We start from the raw sequence: 23,617 nt of genomic DNA on the forward strand, positions 1-23,617 counted from the left end.
CTCTGTATAAATTCAGAGACACTTGTTGGTCATTTGTTACTGCAGTTATCTCAGCACTTCAAAAAGAAAGCTTGATTCAAAGTACAGCTCAAGGCTAGGGCCACTAATGGGCAGATTTAGATTCTAAACAAACAGGAATGACTACATTCCTAAAGCGAAATCGTGTCCGAATGTGAAAAACGGATGCTATTTTCTGTAGAGATTAATCAATGGTATACTAACTGTATTTTAGACAATATGCTTAGAGTTTTTAGTATTTACTCTGAGGATACATGAGAAGAGCTGGTATTTGTGATAAGTGGTATTTTCCATCTATGAGCCACAAAAAACAAATGTGTTAATATTAGACACTAATTGTCTCTCTGTACAAGTGAATGGTACTTAGTAGTGAGAGACACACTGTTTACTCATCAGCCAAGAGGAAAAGTGGTGGCAATATTTTGGTATCTGACACATAAATGTGCATGTTGTTCTTATTTTTACCTCCACTTACAATTTGTAACTCACACAGGGAAACAGGAAGCAGAGAACCAACAAGACAAGCTCTCATAAAGATCATGGCCGCGATGCTATCAGACACAGAGCGTCAACCTCTTGAACTGGACGGACAGACAATGGCCTGGAAGGAACTCCAATTATCCCAAAAATCCCAGCGGAGACAACAGGGGGGATTGTATCTCGGCTGGATTGTGGAAGGAGTGCTGAAAAAAACAAGAGCTCTAAGAGATGTCACCATTCTCTTGTTGTTTAAATAGACTGAAGAGAAAATAAGAAACGTACATGTTTCTCAAATCCAGGACATGTCTTAGTGAAAGGAACGACTCTTCTGCAGGACAAATGCTCTCGTGTGAGAGTATCTCCCTCCAACATGATCTATATCTTGTGAAATGTCGGGACAAACACGGCATCGGAGGTGACCTGCGCCTCTCCAGGATGTCGGCCCCTGGCAACGAATGTTTGTGGAGACAAAGAGCAGGGGAGAGGACAGGAGTGGAAAAACAGGAGAAGAAGAAGCTAAAGAAGAGCAGGTTGTGATTTATGATGGTGTTGATTGTTGACTTACTCTGGCTGTCTCTCACTCTCATTTCTCTATTCCCTCCCCACTTTCTGCCGTTTATCTCTCAGTCCTCTCTCTCCTCTTGTCTCTCATTGTCTGGTGCTCTAATTCTGGCTTTCTTCTACACGCACGCACACAAACAACCCCCTGTGAATTTAGTTTGTCAGCATGCACAGACAAACTGCCACTCAGCCCTTAGGTGGAAAGGAAAATGGGAAAAGGTTGCAGACAGTTTAAGAGGACACAAATTAAATCACTGTTCGTTTTTCTTTCAATTTAACTTTCCAAGTCCCCGTTGAGACTTAATATTGTGTACGCAAAACAAATTGTGTCTTGATGAGTTTGATGAGAATGAGTTTATGCAAACACACTTCTCTACCAACAGACCCAAAGCTAAATGTCTACTAGCTTTATGTCTGCTGTTCTGTTCTTCTGTTGTTGAGTTTAACCTCTGACCTCTCTAGAGTGGACCAAGCCAATTTCACATTAGGAATTAATATTATGTAACATATAATTCTTATTATCATCATTTCTACTAAAGAAATGGCTGTTTAAGTTTTCAAATCAGTGTCCAAATCTGAGGCACAGCATCCAATCACCCAGCTGTTGGCCAAAAGCAATAAAAATGCTGGTCTGCAGAACCAACTGAAGTATCATCTGTGATATTTTAATAGATAAACTTTTACATTATAACTCTCGGTCACTTTTTGGTAAAACGAAATATCAAAAAACAGAGTACTGAGTGGGTAGTTTTATCTTAAAAAACTACCTCCTGAGAATATAAAGAGAGGATTATTTAGCTTGAGGGAAAATAAAAGCAACAGCCAAAAAAGTAAACAAATGTTGGTGATCATGATGAAGAAAATCACGGATGATGACGATGACGATGACTGTAGTGCTGAAACACGCTGTTGCGTTTTCTAAATTGGGTACTTAGACACTCCAATTGACTCCAGAAGATGTTTCTGGCCAACCGGAGGCCTGTAATTATACACACTGATATGTTTTAGATGATGAGAGTGGAACTCTCACACACACACACACAAAAACACACACGCAGACACACACACACACACACACACACACACATAATGTCTGCCACTCTAGACTTGGCAAGGTTTTCAAAGAAAGCGGGCATCAGGGCCCCAAAGTGTGCATCTGTGTGTGTGTGTGTTTGTGTTCAAAGTCTTATTCCCGTCAGTTAAAACATAATCCATATATGTGTGTGGTAGGTCCACAGTGTTCCAGGAAGGAGTGTGTAACTGAGTGTGTGAGTGTGTGTGTTAACGAGACAGTGCTAATTAAAATCAGAACAGCCTCAGAGCACAGCTATGTTCGCTATCCACGACGTCAACACGCGCACACACAAAATGTTAAATACAGCAATAGCAAGCACGCACACACAGACAACACAAATCCACACATAATATGATACAGACAAATGTATACACACATACAGAGACACATCTCTGTGGTCTCTTTCTCTCTCTTGAAGCCAACAATGTTGAATTCTTCCTGCCTCTGTGCCTCCCACAATCCTTTGTGTTTGCGAGGTTGTGACGTCAGTGACGCCTTATGATTTTCTGCCCTTCTCTGATTGTCTGATTGTTGCCGCCTATCAAACAACAATGACAATCTGTGCTGGGCAGTCATCTGATTTCAGACTTTCATCATTTGATTTGATTGTCTGATTTGGTCAAGGTGAGGTCAATGTCGGTGAAGCAGAGACAAAAGCCAACAACAACAGGTCTAAAGCTGCATTTATGTCGAGTTTCACAGTTCATTCATGACCTTGGAGAGGCAGTTGACAAATTAATCTCACCTCAAGGTCCATTTAGGAGCCACTTCAGAGCTTTTGATTGTATTAAATGACATTCTTCAGGTGGCTGAATGGTGTAAGTCTCACAGCCATGAAACTGCACCATCCCCCACTTTATCTATCCCCATTTTTACTGTTTCCCTCAATTATCACTTACAATATCAGCCACGAAACAAATACATCATTGCCACCGTGTATAAAAAATCAGTAGATTTCCACTAATTGAGCTGGAATATATCTATAATCTCTGTAATGGTCACTGTCATGAATTCTTCAAAGTGCCACTTGGAATTACAAACTGTAACAGCGAGTCCAAAGAAAGCTCCAGTCCACAGTGAGCTTGCTGCATAATTACATGTGTTTACTCTAATGTTGTGTTGCTTACTCATTGGGGAGAAAATGACTCGTCACACAGCCATAACACACACAAACACACACACACACAAAGTTTATCCCCTACAACAGTGCCTGGACACCTTTCATAAAACAATGCGCAATGTGACCACATGCGCCCCAGATTCCTGAGGATGCACATCCATATGTTCCCCTGTCTGTGTTTATATATTTGTGCACACGTGTGCATGTGTGCGCATTTGTTCATCTTAATAACACTACAAAGACGGTCTAATGAAAGCCACATGTCTGTGTGACTCAGGCTTGATTCACTCACAGAGAGTATGGAAGAAATGCCAACTATGCCGGAGAGAGGGCAAGAATGAGAGACGAGACAGAGAGTGAGACACCAAACCAAGAGATACAATACTGAACCAAATGGCACAAAACCTAACTGATGATAGTAGATCTTAAGTTCATAAGTAGCCCGCTAAATGAAACTAAAACACAAGACTGTTTCAAATCTCATTTTATGCTTCAAACACTGGACATTTTTATTTAACAAGATTATTTAATAGGTTTGGCATCAGCGTACTTTTTGAAGTATGCGACTCAACTTTGTGGGGTGATTTCATTGGCTATGAATGTGCAATCTACCACACAAAGTGACACACATGTCTGATCTGTCTGTGGCTGGCACAAGGCATTGTGGTGAAAAAAACACACACGCATGCATGTGTGACAGCAGGATCAGTGAGCACCTTGTCCGTGAGGTGGTATAAATGTGTTTATATGCATGTGTATATGTGTGTGTATGTGTGTGTGCAGACATGTTCATGCTCTTGTCAGCTAGCAGCTCCTCAGCAGTGTGTCCAACACCTTGTAAAGAACAGACGTTGTGTCTGCTCCGAGAGAGGCCAACAGATCTTTTTCTTTTTTCAGAAAATTGTCTTCGCTTCCCAAACAGTGTTGTAAAGCTGTGACTGGCAGTTTGATCACCAACAGTTGTGGTAGTGGCTTGGATTCATTTCATTTCCCTCTAGACTATCACTGAACTATCACAGTTACATCATGTGTCTTGATGAAGGCATGTAACCAATACCTCCATGTCCAGAGAAGAGAGAGGACTATATGTGAAAAAAACTGAATATCTTGAGCCTTGTAATTTCAAAGAGCGAAAACTAGGAATCAATATAATTCAGCCAGCCTCAATCTGCGATGGTCACGTTTATGGTAAATAAAATATCGAGCTAATGAGTTACTGATGCTAAAATGCTACACATAGCCCCTTTAAGTGCTACTAGATCCCTTTGGTGGGACAAATCTGGTGTGAATCAGCCCGTTAATCCTCTCACAGAACCGGAGCAGCTGAACCAGTTGCAGCAGGGCAGTGGAAACGCAAGCAGTGACATCATCTCTTAAGTGACCACATGAAAGTGGCCACCATGCAGTGGGTGGCGTGGACTTCAGTAGCGCTCTGCACCACTTGACGCCTGTGGACGTTTATTTAGCTTGGTCTCTTGCTGATACTAACTGGTGGCATTTATTTGCTCTGCCTCTCTTTGGTTCTCGATCTTCCTCTCTCACTCGTTGTCTGTGTCTCGCGAGCTCGCTCTGTCATTTCCTCCATGCCCCGCTACAGCATGTGTCCCTCCCAGACATTCTCCACCTCACTATCAACAACATGATTATTTATTCTGGTCTGTGTGTTTGTAGCTATTACACGCTCTCTTTCTCTGTCTTTTTCTGTCGGCCTGTCTCTCTCTCTCTCTCTCTCTCTCTCTAATTTTCCCACAGGCTCTCTTCTTCTTTTTGCTGTATCTCTTTATATCTATCTATGAGTGCATTTACATGGACTAAACAACCGGGTTACTCTATGCTTTCTGTCATGTAAACAAGAAATCAGACTTTTGTAATCGAGGTAGGGGATTATAGAAACCAGATTTCCCCCGCTAGATTTCTCCTGGTGAAAGCATATTTCTTGGCCCTGTACATGTATAATCAGGTTTCTAATCAGCTTTTTACACAACGCATGTGTATGGTAAAAACTGCAGACAGTAAAGTATCTGTGACAACAGAGATATTACATTATACATAACACTGCATCCCCGCAGTCACAAAATCATTTTGTTGCTGCGATATGGGTAACTTCTGTGAGTATTTGTAATACATTTGTGAAAAAAGGAAAAACTTTTAAGCACTTTTACTACTGCTTATTTTGTCGCTGTGTTGTGAGTTCAAATGCTCCAACACCAGGAAAAGATTCAATAGAAACATTGTCTTATATCGTGAAGCAACCTCCTGTATCACTACAACACTCGCATGGTTCCAAAATAAGGTTTGGACGGGGGAGACATCTGATTACTGACCTGCGGCATGTAAACATGGATGTTACAGTAACCAGGTTAATGGAGTGCATGTTAATGCGTAACCTGATTTCTCCCAGTAAACTGGTATCTTGCATGTAAATGTACTCTGTGTCTTGATCTCACTGTCTAATTTCTTGCTGGGACCTCTCTCTTTCATCTTGTCTCTCTTTTATCTTTCTCCTTTCTTGTTCCTCTCCATTTCTTCCTCTCTCCTCCACCCTCTCTTTTTCCCTCCTTATGATCATTTTTCCTCTTTCTCCCTCTCTCGGTATGTGTCTCTATCTCTATAGTTTATTTCTCTTTTGTCAGTGTTGGTAACTGCAGCCGGCTGTTTATTGATGTTCAGTGGTGGAGACAAACTTCTCCACACATCAAACATCCCTCTGCCATAATCATCATCTCCTGCTGCCATTCGAACTTTGTTTTTCTTTCTCTCCCTCATCTCCCTCCCTCCTTCAGTTTTTTGGGCCAACTACCTATAGAAATGGCCATTAACTGAAACCAGAATATCATGAAAACAGAATCCCAGCCACGTAGAATACGCCTAATCCTGACTGACCAGAGGGTGTGTGTTATTTATTTATTTATTTGTGTGTGTGTTTTCTGCACACAGCAGGGCTTTAACACAGGGACCTCATCAATTTCATAAATAATTATGCATAACCATACATACATAGATCACTACTTATTTTGGATGTAACAAGGCTTCAGCTTCTACCACTTAATGGAGCAGTAAATTAGTGTTTATTTCAAGCTGACAAAGTTAGTGCCAACACAAGGTTTCTATTTAATCCAAAATATAATGAACAATCTGGTATGTGGTCATGGTATAAACAGAATAATCAACTTCGAGCTGAAAATAAAACTCGCTGTGGAGTCAAAACCCTCTCCCAGATGGCATTTTATTTCTCTCATATATTTGTTCATTGTTTCATTCACCCATCTCTCCACATTCTCTCATGTACAATTTCTTAGACACCGACAATTGCATTTTGGCAAAACTTGGACGAACATTGCATCTCGCCACAGCGGTGTACCATTTCCAAAATTATACTAATTACCCCAAAGGAGACGCCATTATTATAGCTAAAAAACAAGCTGACAGATTTATTTATAGCAAAAGCCTTGGAGTACAGGGTTCAGTTGAGAGTTTTAGTTTCACACTGTGTAAATGCAGCATTATAGGCTCAAGGGATCATTGCTGTGGGAAATATAGTCCCAACATTCACTACAAGAGCTGCAGAATTTCCAAACGATTATGTCAATCTGGACCATCTTTGCAGCAGTAGTAATCTACAGATAATCTATGATAGCTGGATGTGTAGCAGTTCCATTGTTTTATACTAGGGACGGTTGTGGTGACTTGGTGGCCTTATAAAGCAAAGCTGCAAATTAGCGGGCACGACACTGGAGCCTATTGTCTTTGATTGAAACAGAAACCTATCACAGGCACGCTGAGACACACACAAGGCCATTGAGTTATACCACGAGCGTGACGCTGCGCTTGTAAAAGTGACCAAAATTCAGGATGACAAGTTTGCAGAAAACAATGTGTGCGGCTGAGGACACACACTCTCTTTCTCTGCCTCTGAGCGCAGTGTGTTTCTATGACTTTACACTAAATTCTTACATTTCACGTCTCTGTGAAGTGCCCATACATAAACTCTAATACACTGGCAGTCAGCTCAGAGTGCACATGCTCCTGCTTGGGACAACACAAATAAATGCACACACTCTCGCACATACAAAAGTAATTAACACGCACACACAATACACACAGCTCTGACAGGTTATTGGATGTCTGCATAACATTGGCCTCCCCTGCTGACGGATTAACTCATCTAAATCACGGTTGTGTGAAAGGCTGAAAAGAAAGGAAAGGAAGAAATAAAGAGAGATAAGAGGAAAGAGAGGAGGATTTCTTCATGGTTTCATATTACTTTGTTTAAACACAAAAATGCACATTCCCTCTTCGCTTCTTTAGTTCGCACTACCACAAACACAACAGCTAATACTACGTCTCGCTCTCTCTCTCTCACACACACAAACACACATGCATAGTGACGTCTACACTCATGTTCAGCCATGAGAAGAATTTTCAACCCAAACAAGATAAACCCTCATGTTTGTAACTTGATTTGAACAACATACACAAACTGTCATGGCTTTTTAGGATCTTTAATTATCTTTCTCAACCTAAAAATAACCGTCTCCCACTTGCTCCCACTCACTTATCTTTTCATTCATTTTCCTAACAAAATGTGCCTTATTTTCCATTGCAGTAGGCCTTTATTTGGGTAGGGACAGATTCAGCTATAAACATCTCTTTATATGCAACATAACTGATGAGTTGACATCCAAGTTTTGTACCTGATATAACACAGTAAAAGTTTTTTGTAGCACTGTTTTAGAGTTCAAACCTTTGTGTTTGATTCAACAGGTGGAGCCCCCAACTGTTACATAACTACATCAGAAAAGTCTAAAGTCATGAGACTGACTGGGGGTTGTGATTGGGGTTTTCTGCGTGTGTGTGTGTGTGTGTGTTTCTGTTTTAGAGACGAGAGAGAAAGAGACAGAAACAAACAGGGTAACTGCACATACTGTCTGTGTGTTTTCAAGTTTCAGTGTGTTTGTGTGTATTTGTGTGTGATGTATAAATATAAATCTACAGGTTTTAAAGTGGCTTTGTGGTGCTCTGTATTTAGAGGAGGCCTGGTTAAATCTCCTCTCACCCCATTCATGTGGCTGACTCTCTCTCTCTCTCTCTCTCTCTCTCTCTCTCTCTCTCTCTCTCTCTCTCTACTTCTGCTGAGTCTTTCATTTCCACTATCTTCATTCTCCTCTCCCCTGCCCCACCATCAGACTGTTTCTAACTCTCTATCTCTCTTTGTCTCTCTATCACACACTCTATGTACTATAAATCCTCTTTTTCACAAGGCTGCACCATACCTCCATACGGTGCTTCAAGACAATGAAAATGAATCTGCAGTCAGTTTAGATGGTCTTCTGAAAATGTAGGTTATTTGATGCACTGCCTTTTTTGCTGTCGTTACTTATGTGTATATCTGTGTGGGAGTTGGTTGGCCTTTAAAGTGATTTACAGTCATTTTCTTTCCCTCTGTGATACTGTGTATTTCATGAGAACCACTATGCCTCTACAAGCATCATTGAATGTACAGCCTTTCAAGACCTCTCAAAATAAACGTTCTTCTGTGTTGCAATCACTAAGGAACAATAAATAAATGGGTGACAAATTAAAGGAAAACCCAACACAAATTGCAAGCTGTTGTTTCACCACGAGCCTCGCTTCAGTGCTGCTTGGCATAGATCCCCTAAGTCTCTGGAGCTCTACTGGAGGGATGAACACCATTCTTCCAAAAGATGTTATTTGGTGTTTTGATGATGGTGGTCAAGTGCGCTGTCTAACTCACATAACATAATCATCCTGTTTTGCACTTAATATGTTGGTCCAAACATAACAACCGATTCACATCTTTTTAATACTCAAACAATTCAGTGACCCCTCGAGCTCTTATGTGAGAATATGCATCTATTATGTTTCTCCACTCATTTATTCAGGGTTCAGTATATTACTATATCTAACACTGGAAGACGCACATTAGATAAAACACTGCCACATTAATCTGCAGTATTCCTCACAACATTACTCTATGAGCTTAAAGCTGCAATCAATTTATTGTACATATTATAATTGTCAAATTCACTGCGATAGCTTGGTATAGTTACCATGAAAATCAAGATGATGGAAATGTTTCCCATTAACTCCACTGCTTAGACTCACAAACAGGATCTTTGGATGTTCAGTCAAAGGTTTTCTCTTTAAAGGATAATAATGTTGGAAGTGATTCATCATATGTCCTCAACTCAATCTATTATCTTCCGCTGCCATCTGAAAGTCTAAACTTTGCTCCATTTGTACTGGAAGAACAGCAGCACCCCTCTAGTTCTGTACTGTAGCAATCCACACAATGGCACACAATGTTAAATTCAGTTTAGAGACTGGGTTGTAGCTGCCAATCTTCTTGGTGGTGAGTTTTTTGTGTTTGCAGTGTTTATTCTAATGTTTCTGCCTCAATATGGACATGATTTAAAATGTTAAAATGTTGCATGTAGCAGCTTAAGTTTGTTATTTTTGCTGTTGACTCATCGACAGTGGTAAATGGATGATGTAAAAGCTTCCAGCCTTTAGACCTAGTTAGTTAGGTCTTTATAGCCAGCATGTTACACCATAGTAACGTAATGACAAACAGACAAACGTTGAATCAGTCGCACTATGCAATTCACTGCATGACACTGCAGTTCAGGAAGAATTTATTCCCCAAATGTTTAGCGTTTTAGGTCAGATCTGAGCATGATTTTATTGTCAATAAAACCTGTAATAAAAGACAGGAAGATTTCACACTCAGCTAGAGGGGAAATACTGATGTCCCTTTCATCCATTCATTCACTAAATGTACATAGTCTTAATACTGTTTCAGCAGGATTTACACCACACCAAGAAACACATCTGGAAAGGATGAAAGAAAATATACAGCTACTAGTTTTTTAACTCTTAAATCAGTTGAGAAACAGTTGCAACACATGCGAGAGTCGGACCTTCGCGTGAATGTGTTTGTGTGACCTTAAGACAGATGAGGAGAGAAGGAAAGAGCGACAGAATTGGTTCGTGTTTGTTTGTGTGTCTCCACAGTGCGTGGGTCGATGTGTATATCTGCAGTGTTTCTGTAACCGTGTGTGTGTGTGTGTGTGACAGCTGGATACAGAGAGTGTTTGTTGGTCATCCCCTGTGCGTGAGAGCCCATGACTCTGATTACACCAGAACAATAATAACAGATTGAGTCCATTTGTAACAATCAGACTTTACTTAAACAGTATAAATCACAAGTCTAACTTCCGAAACACACACACATTCACTTGTAGGCTCAAACACAGAAAGTATGACTCTCTAGACACCTACATGCGTCTGCCCATGTGTGTGCATTTGTGTGACATTTGCCAGTTCCAACCATGTAGTCTGTAGCCATAATAATGGTCAACACTGAAAGCAATATGCTATGTAGACCTCCCACAAAGTGAAACAAAAGTACACACAAATACACACAGACTGAAAAAGTTTCTTTCTATCCAGAGCCAACATTTTTTAAATTCTTGCTTTCTATGGTGTCTGTGCTTGGCATCACACTGTGGTTACCTGCATGAAAGTCATGCGCTACACGTCCATACAACACGCTGTTTCCACCTCGCTGTATAAAAGGCACATTAACTTCTGCATTGACACTAAACTTTGGCATTGAATGAAAATTGTGAGGTGCTCAATCGTCCAATATAGACGTCATTCCTGGGGATACTGGGCTGTTTCAGGACATATCAGTCAGTATTGTAGTTTCCCAGGACTTTCCCATGAGTGTAGAGCTGCATTAAAGAATACTAGGCCATTTGGGGGTTGTGTACAATATGTAACTTGTTGCTGACGCACATACAGACACATAAACATTTCAGCACTTTTTTGACCCCACACTGAGCTGGAGCTTCAATTTATACTGACTGTAGGCCCACATGTCACCTTACAGTAAATAACCTGGAAACACAGTTTCCAAGAATTCAGGGGAAGACTGAAGACAGACACCCTTAGATGACATAACCATAACTTTATAACAGCAGCTATACTGTAGGTCAGGTTTCAACTGCTGCAAGACTTTGTTCTTACGACGTGATTAATAGCATGAAATTAAATCAAACTATGATATCTTTAAAACACTAGCTAACATCAGGATGCATATAACAAAAATATAACATATAACAAATCATGGGATAATTGTACTGTTGATTACAGATGTTCAGGGAACATTTTAGCTAGATTGACTATTGCTGCATTTTTTCTTTCCTGTGTGTGTTTGATGATCGGATTTCAGTTTGACCTTTGCATTACGAGTCTTTTTTTCTACCCGTTAATGCCCACTAGCACTAACAGTGCTGCTGAAACTGTGAAAAAATATTTGAAACAAGCAGTCTGGAGTTTCACTATAAAAAGTGCAACAGTGACATAAAACTAAAAGCTTTGTTGAGGAAAGAATCTGTCTTTTCTATCATCTTGTACACATGAATGTAATTATGGGGGACATTGCATTTGTTTAGTGGTTTGACTTTTGTCAGTGATCGAGTGTAGCGTGTATACGACTCCATTGTGCTTTTACTACTGAAACCCACCCCGTCAACACATTCACACGAATACACACACACACACACACACAAGAAGGCCAGACGCCAGTTGCCAGGTTTTTAAAGCATCCTTTAGGAAAAATAAAGCCTCTCAAATCAGGGAAAGATCATTAGTCTGGTCTGTAAGAAGAAAAACAGATCAAGCTTCTATTCTCTTAAAGCTCCTACTCAAAGAGAGCATACCGTTTTCTCCCATTTTTCATTTTATTCATTTTATCCTCACCTGTCACTCTTTTTTTCTCTCCTCTCTTCCTGCTCACATCCTCCCATTCCCCTCATGCCTCCCCATTCCTCTCCTCCTCTTCGTCCTCCAGCTTTCCAGTGAGCAAAGTCTGTTTTTGATTAGCGTTCTCATGTAAACCTAAATTGTGATTAAACAAACAGTGTGAGTGCATTTGGCCCTGTATCAAGTTTGCCTCTCTCTTAAATATATGTACAAACACACACACACACACACAAGCAAAGCCAGAGACATGTATATAAGTAGACATGTACAAACAAATGCAAAACGTATACAAACATACAAGCAAATATGCAGACGCAAGCAGAGACACAAATTACTAAACTATGTATACACATTTAGCAAAAATATACACATACACAGGCTGCACTCACAAACACACACTACATACTGTATATTCATACACATATATACCATAATTGCACACATTAAGAATGCAACCTCAATCACAATCACATGCATAAGCACACATAGACACACAAATGGACACACACACGGATGTACAGTATTTGCATACACACATCCCTGTCCACCGTCACGTCACAGGGGAAAGTGGTGAGTTTTAACTATGTGTACTAGCAGCTCTGTGGCTATTTCCCCCATCCAACTCACCTTTATTTGCGAGGTTGAATTACTACCACATGCAGCCTCTGTGCAATATCAGTGCAAGCATAAAAATTCTTTGCCATAACAAAAAAAAATCTCCAGGCCCACAGCCTCCCACGAACATTTCATAGGTTCTAGCCCTGTGGTGAGCTAGCTAGCTGGCTAGCTGGAAAAGTAGGCAGCTGAAAGGGAAAGGTGTTGCTGCCGTGAACTTTAAGACCACCTGGCTGATGAATTCACCCTGCTAAGAGAATCGTTGGCTTGTTTTATTCACACATCCACATAGGAAGTCACACATAGGCCTACACACACACAAACGTCACAACTTTTGGCCTCTTGACTGCTTTCACAGCAAGAGAATCAAACTTAACTTTCACAAACTTTGTAAAGTATTAAAGGATTGGTGCGGGAGACTGAATGGACACACAAGCACTTGTATAATGAGATTAAATGTATAAATGTATGCACGCACACAAAACTAAACTTGCAGCGTTCAAAGCAAGAGAAGCAAAGTCATCTAGCAACAGGTTGTTCGATATAAGCAAAGGAATAGAAACAACACATATTTATTAATATGTTCCCGCTGTTACACAAGCAAGAAGTGTGTATGTGAGTGAGAGACCTGAAGGACTGATTGTGGACCAGCCTAATGTCAGCATGAGGCAGTGTCCCTGTCTGAAGTCTTTGTCCTGCACAGCATACCTGTAAAAAGCCACCAGTTATGTGCATACAGGGCCAAGACATCGAGTCTCTACAGGAGAAATCAGGTTTCTTTTATCCCCTCACCTGATTATAGAAACTGGGTTTCTTGTTTAGATGATGTTGTAGAAATCATGTTACTGCACAAATCAGTAACTGCAGTAACCCATTTACATAAATGCATTGAGTATCATGTACGCATGAAACTTTTGGAATGAAACTTCTCCTGGATTTTCCAAATCTCAAATGATCCCGATACCATTTGCTCTCGCTCTCTCGCTCTCTCTCTCTCTCTCTCTCTCTCTCTTGGTTTTCAGTATCTCTGCAGTGTGTATTTATCTAAATATGTCTTGAGACAAAATCACACTGCCGTCTGGGCTGTGGGAAACGCACACACACACACAAACACACACAAGCCGCTAAGAGCAGCCTTATTTTAGAGGAGCTTTGGTCAGGTTCCCTCTGTAAAAGTCGTCCCTTCCCCGAATACCAGTAAATCTCAGTGTGGGCCCTGTGGTGCAGCTCCATCCTGGAGCCTATGGGCCTCCTGTTGCAGTGTCATACTAGAGCACCCACTGCTATTTCAACCTACGGGCATATTTTCCCTTGTTTTAGGAATCAATTATGCCAAGTAAGATTTTAAGACTGAATGTAAGTAAGATTGATTAGAAACTTTGTTAGAAACGCACAGTGTACTGCTGTGCATGGGCCCTGTTGTGCAGCTGCATGTCAGGTCCCACAGGCCTTGTGGTGCAGCTGCATACCACGGTTTGTACCTCTGAGTCAAGTTTAATAATTAGGAAGTTCTGTCGTGGGTGTGTGGTTTAGTAAAAAGTCTGCCAAGCACCAACAAAACACACACACACTGACACACACACATCTACCCACAATTCTGCATCTAGCGCCTGCAGTGTCAAATCAGCGGGAGAGGTGGCGTGAGAGAGAGAGAGAGAGATGTACTTGTGTGTGCTTCTGTGTGTGTGTTTGAGACTTATTTGTTTCTCGCCAGCACCTAGTGGCGTGAAAACCAAACAAAGGGCCGGGAGCCTAGTGACAAGAAAACAATCTTACAATTCCTGACAGCAAAACAAACATCATAGCTGTTTGCTCTATTTGTGTGTGGGTGGGTGTAACAGAAAGAGAGCGCATATAGAAAAAAAAGAAAGAGAAAAAGGGGAAAGAAAGTAAATGAGTGAACCAGCCCGTGATGAAAAAGAGGAGGCACACATGAGTTCAAGCAGTTTACATTCACCCCTCACCCCTTACAGACCATTCCACCAATCGCCACTGAGGCCCCGTCTGTCGCAGCCAATCACTGGACACACAGAGTACACCCACTTCCTGTAACACTAACCGTAGCATTCCAGCAGGTAAACTATGGCAGTCGCCTCTAAATGGACAATTAGCCAAGATTAAAGGCAACCTCCTCATCTTTCTCCATTAACTTAATTTGGAGGAAAAGACATCTCAAATGACCCCCCGCTCCCTTCAGCCTTCCCTCCCTCTTTCAGTCCTCTATCTCCATCCAGCTTCTTTTCCCCTGACTTAACCAGCAAAGTTGTATTTACAGTAACTGTACTTTCACATCTGGGTGCCTTGCTCAAGGGTAACCTAATGGTCAAACATTTGTTGACCATTAGACTCTTGCCGGTCATTTTACTTCCTGCATATATCCATTCTTCCACAAGTGTTTCATCCAGTTTGACTTCCCCGCATCTCTTTTTTCATAGCCTCTAGCTACACTTTTTAGGAATGTATCTAATGCTGTTACCCAGACTGGCCCATAGTGAGTGAACATGTAGGGATTAAGCATCATTCTCAGGGCCACTTTGATCGGATGAAATCTTTCACCAGCATCCCTCCGGACAGGACCTCACTTCTCTTTCCATTAAGCCTCTAAAAACCCTTTCAGGCTGAATGTTTGGCTGCTGGTATCCCTGCTGTGATGCATTTTATATGGTGCAGTGAGGACATTGGGGGAGCACAGCAGTGTTAAAAAACAGGAAGAAGCTAAAAGCTAAAAAAAGACGCAGTAGTTTACAAGCTTTACTAAACTGTAACATGTTATCAAATGTGTGTTTTATTATTTATGGATTCAAAATTTGTAGGAGGAAGATTGTATTATTTTGTCTTTTAAAAGTTACAGTCTTACTTTAAACGGAAGAGTTATGCAAGTTTTTGAAGCATGAATAGTACTGTCATATATCCGCAAAAAATATATCCGTAAAATACACAAAGGTTCTGCATCTTTACAGCAAGACAGCACTTTTATTTCAGGGTCCATAAATGTTGAAACATGGTCAAAAATCACCTCCTACATTATGTAATACTCAGCATCTGAGGCCCACTGGAGTTACAGTGGTGAAGGAAAAGGGGAAATATCTCTCAAGTCTGATGTTACTCTCATTTTTCTTCTTCATCGTACCCCTCTCCTCTCATGCAAACCAATCAGCTGTAACCTGAGCTGCTTTAATGGGGGAGAATGATGCTGCTTCATGAGTATCTCTGGCAGTAAACCAGCGCTGGTTCAAAATGCGGGGGCCCTGCACGCAACGTACACTCACACACTTTCACAGGCAGGCACACATAAAACATGCACACACACGAACAAACTACCAGAGCAGAAAGTGAAGATAACAGGAAGAGGCTCAGTCTGGGTCAGTGTTATTAGACAGGAGACTAACAGCCATCAAGTCACTTAGCAAAGTAAACCTCCTTGATACACTGTAACGTGCACTGATGCACAAAAGCCTTCTAACCAATGGCTTGCATTTTTCCATCCGATCCATCATGATTGTTGCTTTTCAAACCAGAAATTCATTGCCTTTCTAGCAAATGTATTCTACTCAGAGCATGATCTTAGTGTGTGTGTGTGTGTGTGTGTGTGTGTGTGTTAGTTTGAGTCTGGGTGCATGTGCTGCGAGACCACAGTCTCTGCAAACTGTGGGGGGATACGACCACAGACTGCACACACTGAAACCCACAGACTCCAGTCCACGATCCATCTATCTCACCATCCCTATCTTTGTTTTCTCTCCCCCGCTATCAAGCACCTAGTGGGGTCACAGACTCTAGTCCCTCCATCCATCTACCCGCTCCCTTCATCCTCCACCAGCATCCTTTCATCCATCCATCTCCCTCCTTCACATGACCTCCCCAATACCTATCGTCCATCTGTCTTTGTCAGGCACTCACTATCCGCACTTACTGCTCAATTAGAACATTTTCCAATAAGACGCAAAGCCAACCTCTTCCACTCTTACGCTTCGTTCATCTCGGCTTGATCCAAGACTCTGGTAAAAACTATTATCCAGCCTGATACCTCTTGCCCTTACCTCCCACCCTCCTCAAGAGCTAAACCTCCAATCCATGCCTATTTTCCCTTAATGCTAGTCCAGCTCCTTCTCTCTCCCCCCGTCTCCAAACCTCAGACCACAGGGCTTTAATAGGAGGGTTAAGAGGTAATTCCTATCACACTGCCATCATTTAATATCTAACCGAGGCTGACAGAGAGGAAGGTTACGAACCCAAACCAGAAAGCCACCAGCAAACCTCCCTGTCTCCTCCCTCTTACTCTCCTGCTGTTATTCTCTCCCTCAAACTTTTTCTCTTCTTCTGCTGTCATTCTACCTCCATTTCTTCCTCTGCAGTCTTTCTCTCTCTTACGCACTGCCTCCACTACATACCTTGCTATTTACATTACTGCCACTTCCATAATTCGCAGAAAAACACAGCGTGGACGGGATAAAAAGCACCAAAAAATGGAAGAGAAAAACGAGAAAAGTGGAAAGACGAAAAAAAAAAAAGAGCAGGAGGAAACTCCAGACACTGTAATTTAGATTGTGCTGATGGCAAAGTAGGGATATAAAGAACATGAGATTTATAATGTTAAGTTTGGAACACGTTCACCCTTTCCACTCTCTTACTGAGTTGTCTGAGAGGTCTATAGGGATCCATATTCGACCAGTGATAAATAAGAGCTATCGGGACCAATTAGGGGTTTTATAGAAGAGTAAGCCAGGCGGTGGAGGAAATAAGGCTGTCACTCATGAAGAACAAGAGAAAGGGTTGGAAATAAGAGGTAAACACAGTGAGAGTGTGTGTGTGTTTGTATGAGTGTATGCATCTGTCACTGTGTGTGTCCTTGATATTCACATGAGGGGTTTTGACTGTGTGTGATCCTGGAAGCCACAGTTGACGTAAATGACAATTTGCTTTCAGCCATAACAGTCTACTTTGCTGTCTTTAGCAATACATCACGCATCACCACAAATACATGAAACACATGATCAGTCTGTCCAGAGTTTTAAATAGAGGTTTCACAGAGTGCACCCCGCTGAGAAGATTTCATCTTTCTGTGGCTTTTCTGCCAACACAAGAGATCATATTGAGAAAGCACTACAGAAAACACAAGTCAATATATTGTCATCATCATAAACCACCATTATTATTACTGTATTTGTTGTTTTTGTTGGGGGTTTTTCATTCCTTTGCTAAGCTTCAAAATAAAAGTCAAAATGATAAAAGATGTTTTTGAAAGAGAAAATTTCTCAATTAAATGTTTTCAATAGATTGCAATCCTAAAGAGCATATTGTCACCGTCCAATGAGAAATGTGTATTTCAACTTTCATGAGAGAAGCACTTTCTACCTAAGACGTAGATGAATTAATTTTTTGAGTAAGAAATAGTCACTGCCTGTAGCTGTTGCTCCTTTACAAAGCACGGCATCTACAGTGAGTTTGGACTCAAAGCAGTTACAGTAAAATAGGTTTCAATGGCGTCAAACAGCAAAACATGTCAAAAACTGTCCGCAGATACGTCTCCAACACTCCCGCAGCATAATCCACCACCGGTCCAAGTGATCAATCTGTCCCCAACAATCCAGGTCCACCAATAAACCACTAAATCTGCTACTTCAAAGCTTTCAAAGTATGAAGAGGCAATAATGCATCACTTGAATAGTGTATTTAATTATGTTGTTGCAAAACTATGACTGCTGGGAACATATTGAACATATTATTATTGATTATGCTGCAGCAGACATTTCCTAGGACATTTTGATTCATTATGACACGTTAGGACACTGTAATGACTCTGGCCTTTCACTGGAAAACACTGTTGTGAACCCAAGCTGACCATAGCAGCCGATCTCTGTGAAGAAGCAAGCCGCAAACCTTTCAGACCTGCTTTTCAAGGCTACAGGCATTGAACTTTTGACACTCGAAAGCTTTTTAGTTTTCATTTTTGTTAGTCTAATTCCGTTTTTGATCTCCTGAAACACCTAAAACTTCAAAAACGTCAAAAAGACCATACACAAAAAGATATACTCTTCCAGCAAAGAGAGGTTACAGTAGTTTTCAAGGCGTTCTGCCTCATGGAAACATTATAAAAGGGAATGAGAGGAAGTGAGAAGTTTAATGTCCCAGTGCTGGTATTCCCTATCCTAACACCTTGCAACACACACACATGTTACACACACGAACACACTGATATGCAGATACAGTATATTAATATGGTGCATGCATGTGCACACTTAAAGTACACATACATGATATGTAAGCTAAAGAATGCACACAATAGTGACTGCAGACACATACAGTCAAAAGCAAGCATGCACGAGACACACACACACACACGGTCTACCTCTAGCTTTACTTGAAGGAAGCCCAATACAAACAGCTATAAAGTTTAGAAGGTGTTTCAACCTTCAACCTAAGCTGACAGAGACTCTCTGAGGATAAGACAAATAGAAAACCTGTGTGGAAAGAAGGAGTGCAGACAGAGAGAGCACAGGGTAAGAAAAGGAGAGAGGGTAGGTGCACCGATGGGACTGAAACACACAAAGAGAGAGAGAGAGTATGTCTGGGAATGTGAGATGAAAAAGAGAGAGGAGGAGGGCAAGTGGGAGGCTCCTCTGCATCAGTATGACCTGCTCTTACACTCTAAATACTCTGGGAAAACTCCATATTCCCGAATAAAAATTCCTCACGGGTCCAAGCAAAACATTCACTCCAGGCACACTTTCACCTCTTAAAATCCTGTGCACCCACACATGTGACACACACACTCTTTTTCACCTCTCGACAGGAGCATAGAGCGGCACTGTATCACCTGGCGTGGGACTTGAACCCTCAACCCGGATAAAAGTTCTGACATTGCGCTGCAGCCGTGTTTTCAAATGGATCACGTAACACTTCAAAAGAGACAGAAAAGGTCAGGGAGAGAGTGACGGAGGGAGAGTCAGAGAGAGATGGGAGAGTTGAGGAAAGTGGGATCGCTGGATGGAGAGACGGAAAAACAAGAAAAGGTGTACTCACAGTCGTCCTAGTTTGGGGTTGGACTGGAAGAGAAGCTCTGGGAGAAACTGGAGTTTATTTCTGTTCAGACGACTGTGGAGAGAAAAGGAGGGAGAAAAAGAAAAGAAATATAGTTAAAGCAAAATGATTTAATCTCAAAGAGAAACCTCAGCATGAAAAGAAAAGGGCAAAAACACACACTCATAAATCACGCTAAAGATTCACGCTTGTTGACTGAACTATCACCAACAAGGCAACTGCATCACCTTGTAGGTCAGCGGGTTCACGGTTCAAAGGTCAAACTCATGGGAAAGTCTGTTTGGCTTCCTGTGATCATGACCAACAGGTTATCATGCTGTGTTTTGTGTGAGTGTGTGTCTGTTACAGGTTATCGTGCTGTAAGCTCTCTAAAGCCAGTTATCACAATCAGCCCCGTGTGTGCTTTGACCTGGGAGGAGTGAGAGGAGGAACAAGTTCGGGTTCCTGGCGTCGTCCAGTCATCTCCACTGAGACATGTTTTTAGTAAAGGACATGCTTTTTCCAGGGTTTGTTGGCACTGCTCTTAGTGTGTTTTCCATATATTTTTGTAAATATCTAAACTTTTCACCTTATAAAAAGGAAAACATTGCACCATGAATTACGGGAGTGCCAAGTTCACTGCTGTGTGTCCAAATGATAAAAATAAACCTCAAAATGCACAAAATGCAAGAGCCCAATAATTCATATCTAATTTATTTTTCTCATTAATAAAACTGATAGCTTATCCATCCTGTATTACTCCACTAATATCGGTCAAGACAAACAAAGTGTGAGAGGTTTTACGCTCTTGAATCATGGTTTTCAAGAAGTAGTGTCAGGTGCATGTAGCCAACATAAATAGTCCCATGTCAGTGTAAAAAATGCCTGCACACTGATAAAAAAAAAAAATAGAAGAGGCTCTTCAGATGAAAATATTATTGAATTACAAAAGGTGATAAAATGTAAAAGAAATAATTTGAAAGAAACCATGTAATTCTTAAATAGGCTGTGGCCAATCAGGAGAAAGGTGGTAAGAGCCAGAAGGTGTAAACTCATAAGACCTACAAGGATATCAGAATGAATACATAGACAACACAATATGGATACAGTAAATTATTACAAAAAACGAGGTTTTGTAATCTTGCTAATATTTCAAAGGTTCCAAGGAACCTTTCTGGGCATTGTTTCCTATGATATGGGACTGTTTCTCGACTCATATGAAAAGAAAACAGCAGAGCTGCTTCTCATGCCCAATGCCTTCTTATATTTAACATGTACCCATTTCTTGTTGTTGGACCAAGCATGAAATGAACACATGGCAATTATTTACAAAGGAATGAGAGGCAGAGGAAGATGGAGAGAGTGAAAGAATGGTGTTGACCAACCAGTAGACGTGTGTGAGGATGTAGTGAGAGATGTGCTGTGCGGAAGGGTGAAAGATGTGTCTGCATGTGTGCAGACGGAGGGTGGGGATGGCTGCAGCAGAGATAGATGAGGACAGTGTGACGAGAGGGAGTGAAAGTGTTATCAAGCTACCAAAGCATTTGGCTGAGAAACGAGGCGTGGAAGGGAAAAAGAAAAGAAAAGGAGGGTGGAGGGTCGCGGGGTCACAAAGTAGAATCTGTGCTGGAGAAGACACAGACACCAACCTTTTAACCCCTGTGATAATGATAATAAGACCCTGACTTTCACTCCTGTGTGTACCAATGGAAAGAGAGCTGCAGTCCAAAAAGAGATATCCACCATTTGAAATAATTGACCCCTGCTCCTAGAAAATAACTGCTGGTACGTAACTAAAGCGCATGATCGGCTACTATTACAGTTATGAGTCATTTTAAGACGTTCGCTCAAAAAACAGTTATGGTTTTTAAGAGAAAAATCCTTTGTGTATTTTCTAATTATAATGACGGGTTTATTCTACTTGGAACCCTTTGAAATATTACCAGACCACAAGTCCATGGGTACTATATTTTTAAAATTTGGAAAATTATCCGTATTAGTCAGAATCACAATAAAGTCCAGCAGAAATGGTTTGGAGACTGGAGGGAACTAATCTCACAGGGCCAGTACCTCAAAATCCAGAAGTTTGATATATTTTTGTAAGGAAAACAAAATGAAAAAAACATCTTGAAAAATCCCTTTTTTCTTTTGCAAAATAACCATGAATTAGAACATTATATAGGAATGAAAATCAGCTAATCATCACATTTTGCCATTTCAGGCCAACTCTGAGACCCTAAATTACCAGATGAGGTGAAATGACCACACCCATGACTTCATAAATCATGTGTTGACATACTCACCCAAGGAGATGACTACACAAGCTCCGTGTTTTTCACATTGTGACGCCATAAATCACACAGACTCAGCACCACAACCTCTCGCCTCTAACCTTTCACCCTGACAGGCACAACATCAGAGAACCTGTCAACTAAGCATTTTAAAAAGGCATTTCACTATCACTGAAGTTTATTTTCAACCAAAAAAGAGAAAACAAACTGCTTTTTTTCACTTAGATTGGCTTTACGTAAGGTACATATTGTCATCCATACTGATGTGATGTATATAATATATATATTGACATGCAACTTTAGTTCTAAATGTATTAAGATTGCACAAAAGCATATTTTCAAATGACTTGCCATCTCTTATGGGTTTTGACAGATGCAACTATGTTGCCTCCTGTTGCCCCCCCCAACCTCTGACCCTTCCTGACACACCTCATTAAAGAGCCTTTTAACACTAAAGCAGCCCATCACCTCTCGCTTTCACTATCAGATGTGTGATCTCCATTTAGAAAGATACACATGTTGCTGCCACTCACTGTCTCCTCTGACCAGTGTCAGATGAGTTCGCCGTCACCTGAACTGAATTAAGTTCAACACCTCCCTCTTATTCTTGCTCTTGTAAAATATAAACTACAAAACTCATCACTTTTTGCAGTCATATAGTAGCATCACATGTCTTTAGTTACTGACATGGATGGAAGTACACTGTGGAAAGGCAGTGGCAAATTAAATAGACCACTGTGACATTATCTGAGAAACAAATTGAAACTGACATATCTGTGAAGAAATTCTCAGCTCCTGTCCAAGCCCAGCAATGTGCATTCAACACTCTTAAGACAGCCAGTACCTAAGTTTAGAAATGCTGTTCTCATCAGTTGAAAACCTCCAATATGGCTGCCAGAAGGTATGTTACATCACCTGAAAACCACCTTTAAAAACAGCTTTTTAATGTAAAGAAAAATGCAGTTGATTTTTTTCAGATAACGCCTGCCAATACGCAGTGTGTTGCTCTCTATTTCCATTTCATGCAACACCATCATACACACTCTGAACAGCAGAAACATGGAAGCATGTCTTCCTGCAAAGTTCTCTGCCTGTCATCCCACCAGAGTCATAAACATGCAGGTGTGTGTCTGGGAAGTGTTGTGTTGTGCACTGACACCTTGATTCTGTTGACTAGAGCCTTGGTGTGAGTTGACGGACACAGACACACTGGACAAGGCAATATCTATGAGAGATTCCAAGGTTGTGTGTGAAGTGGATGGACGTGGGTGTCATCCAGGTACACTCTTTGTGTGTATTGGTGCATGTCTTACAGGTTGGACAACAGACACTCACGCACAACAGGTAGCAGAATGATGGTGCACTTACAGTCTCTCCAGCAGTCTGAGGTCTTGAAAGGCTCCTCTCTCAACAACACTGATTTGGTTGTCCTCCAGATGACTATAGCGATGGACACAAAGACACAGAGAAAAGAACAACAGTTGTAGTTACTATCATAACTAAACAAATCCACAATTTAAAAGCAATACCAGCTGAAATATCATTTGGCTCCGCAGCGAATGACAATCAAGACGAGGGAGTGAGTGTCAAAGAATTATCAGTAACATAGTTGCAGCAGGCATTTCTTAAATATGTCTTGATTTAAAT

The 23,617-nt window shown here is 41.1% G+C and overlaps 1 protein-coding gene across 1 annotated transcript in view; it reads right to left on the bottom strand.

The window, feature by feature from the left end:
* The window catches only part of slit3 (slit homolog 3 (Drosophila)), a 225,444-nt gene that overhangs the window by 180,641 nt on the left and 21,186 nt on the right, over positions 1-23,617 (bottom strand). The window contains exons 3-4 of the mRNA XM_070912750.1: positions 23,339-23,410; positions 19,683-19,754 (exon numbers count right to left, since the gene is read on the bottom strand). Of these exons, the coding sequence (XP_070768851.1) occupies positions 19,683-19,754; positions 23,339-23,410 (144 nt within the window). The remainder of the gene's footprint in view (positions 1-19,682; positions 19,755-23,338; positions 23,411-23,617) is intronic.

Source organism: Enoplosus armatus, chromosome 10 (genome assembly GCF_043641665.1).
Source record: "Enoplosus armatus isolate fEnoArm2 chromosome 10, fEnoArm2.hap1, whole genome shotgun sequence".
NCBI classification, from domain to species: domain Eukaryota; kingdom Metazoa; phylum Chordata; class Actinopteri; order Centrarchiformes; family Enoplosidae; genus Enoplosus; species Enoplosus armatus.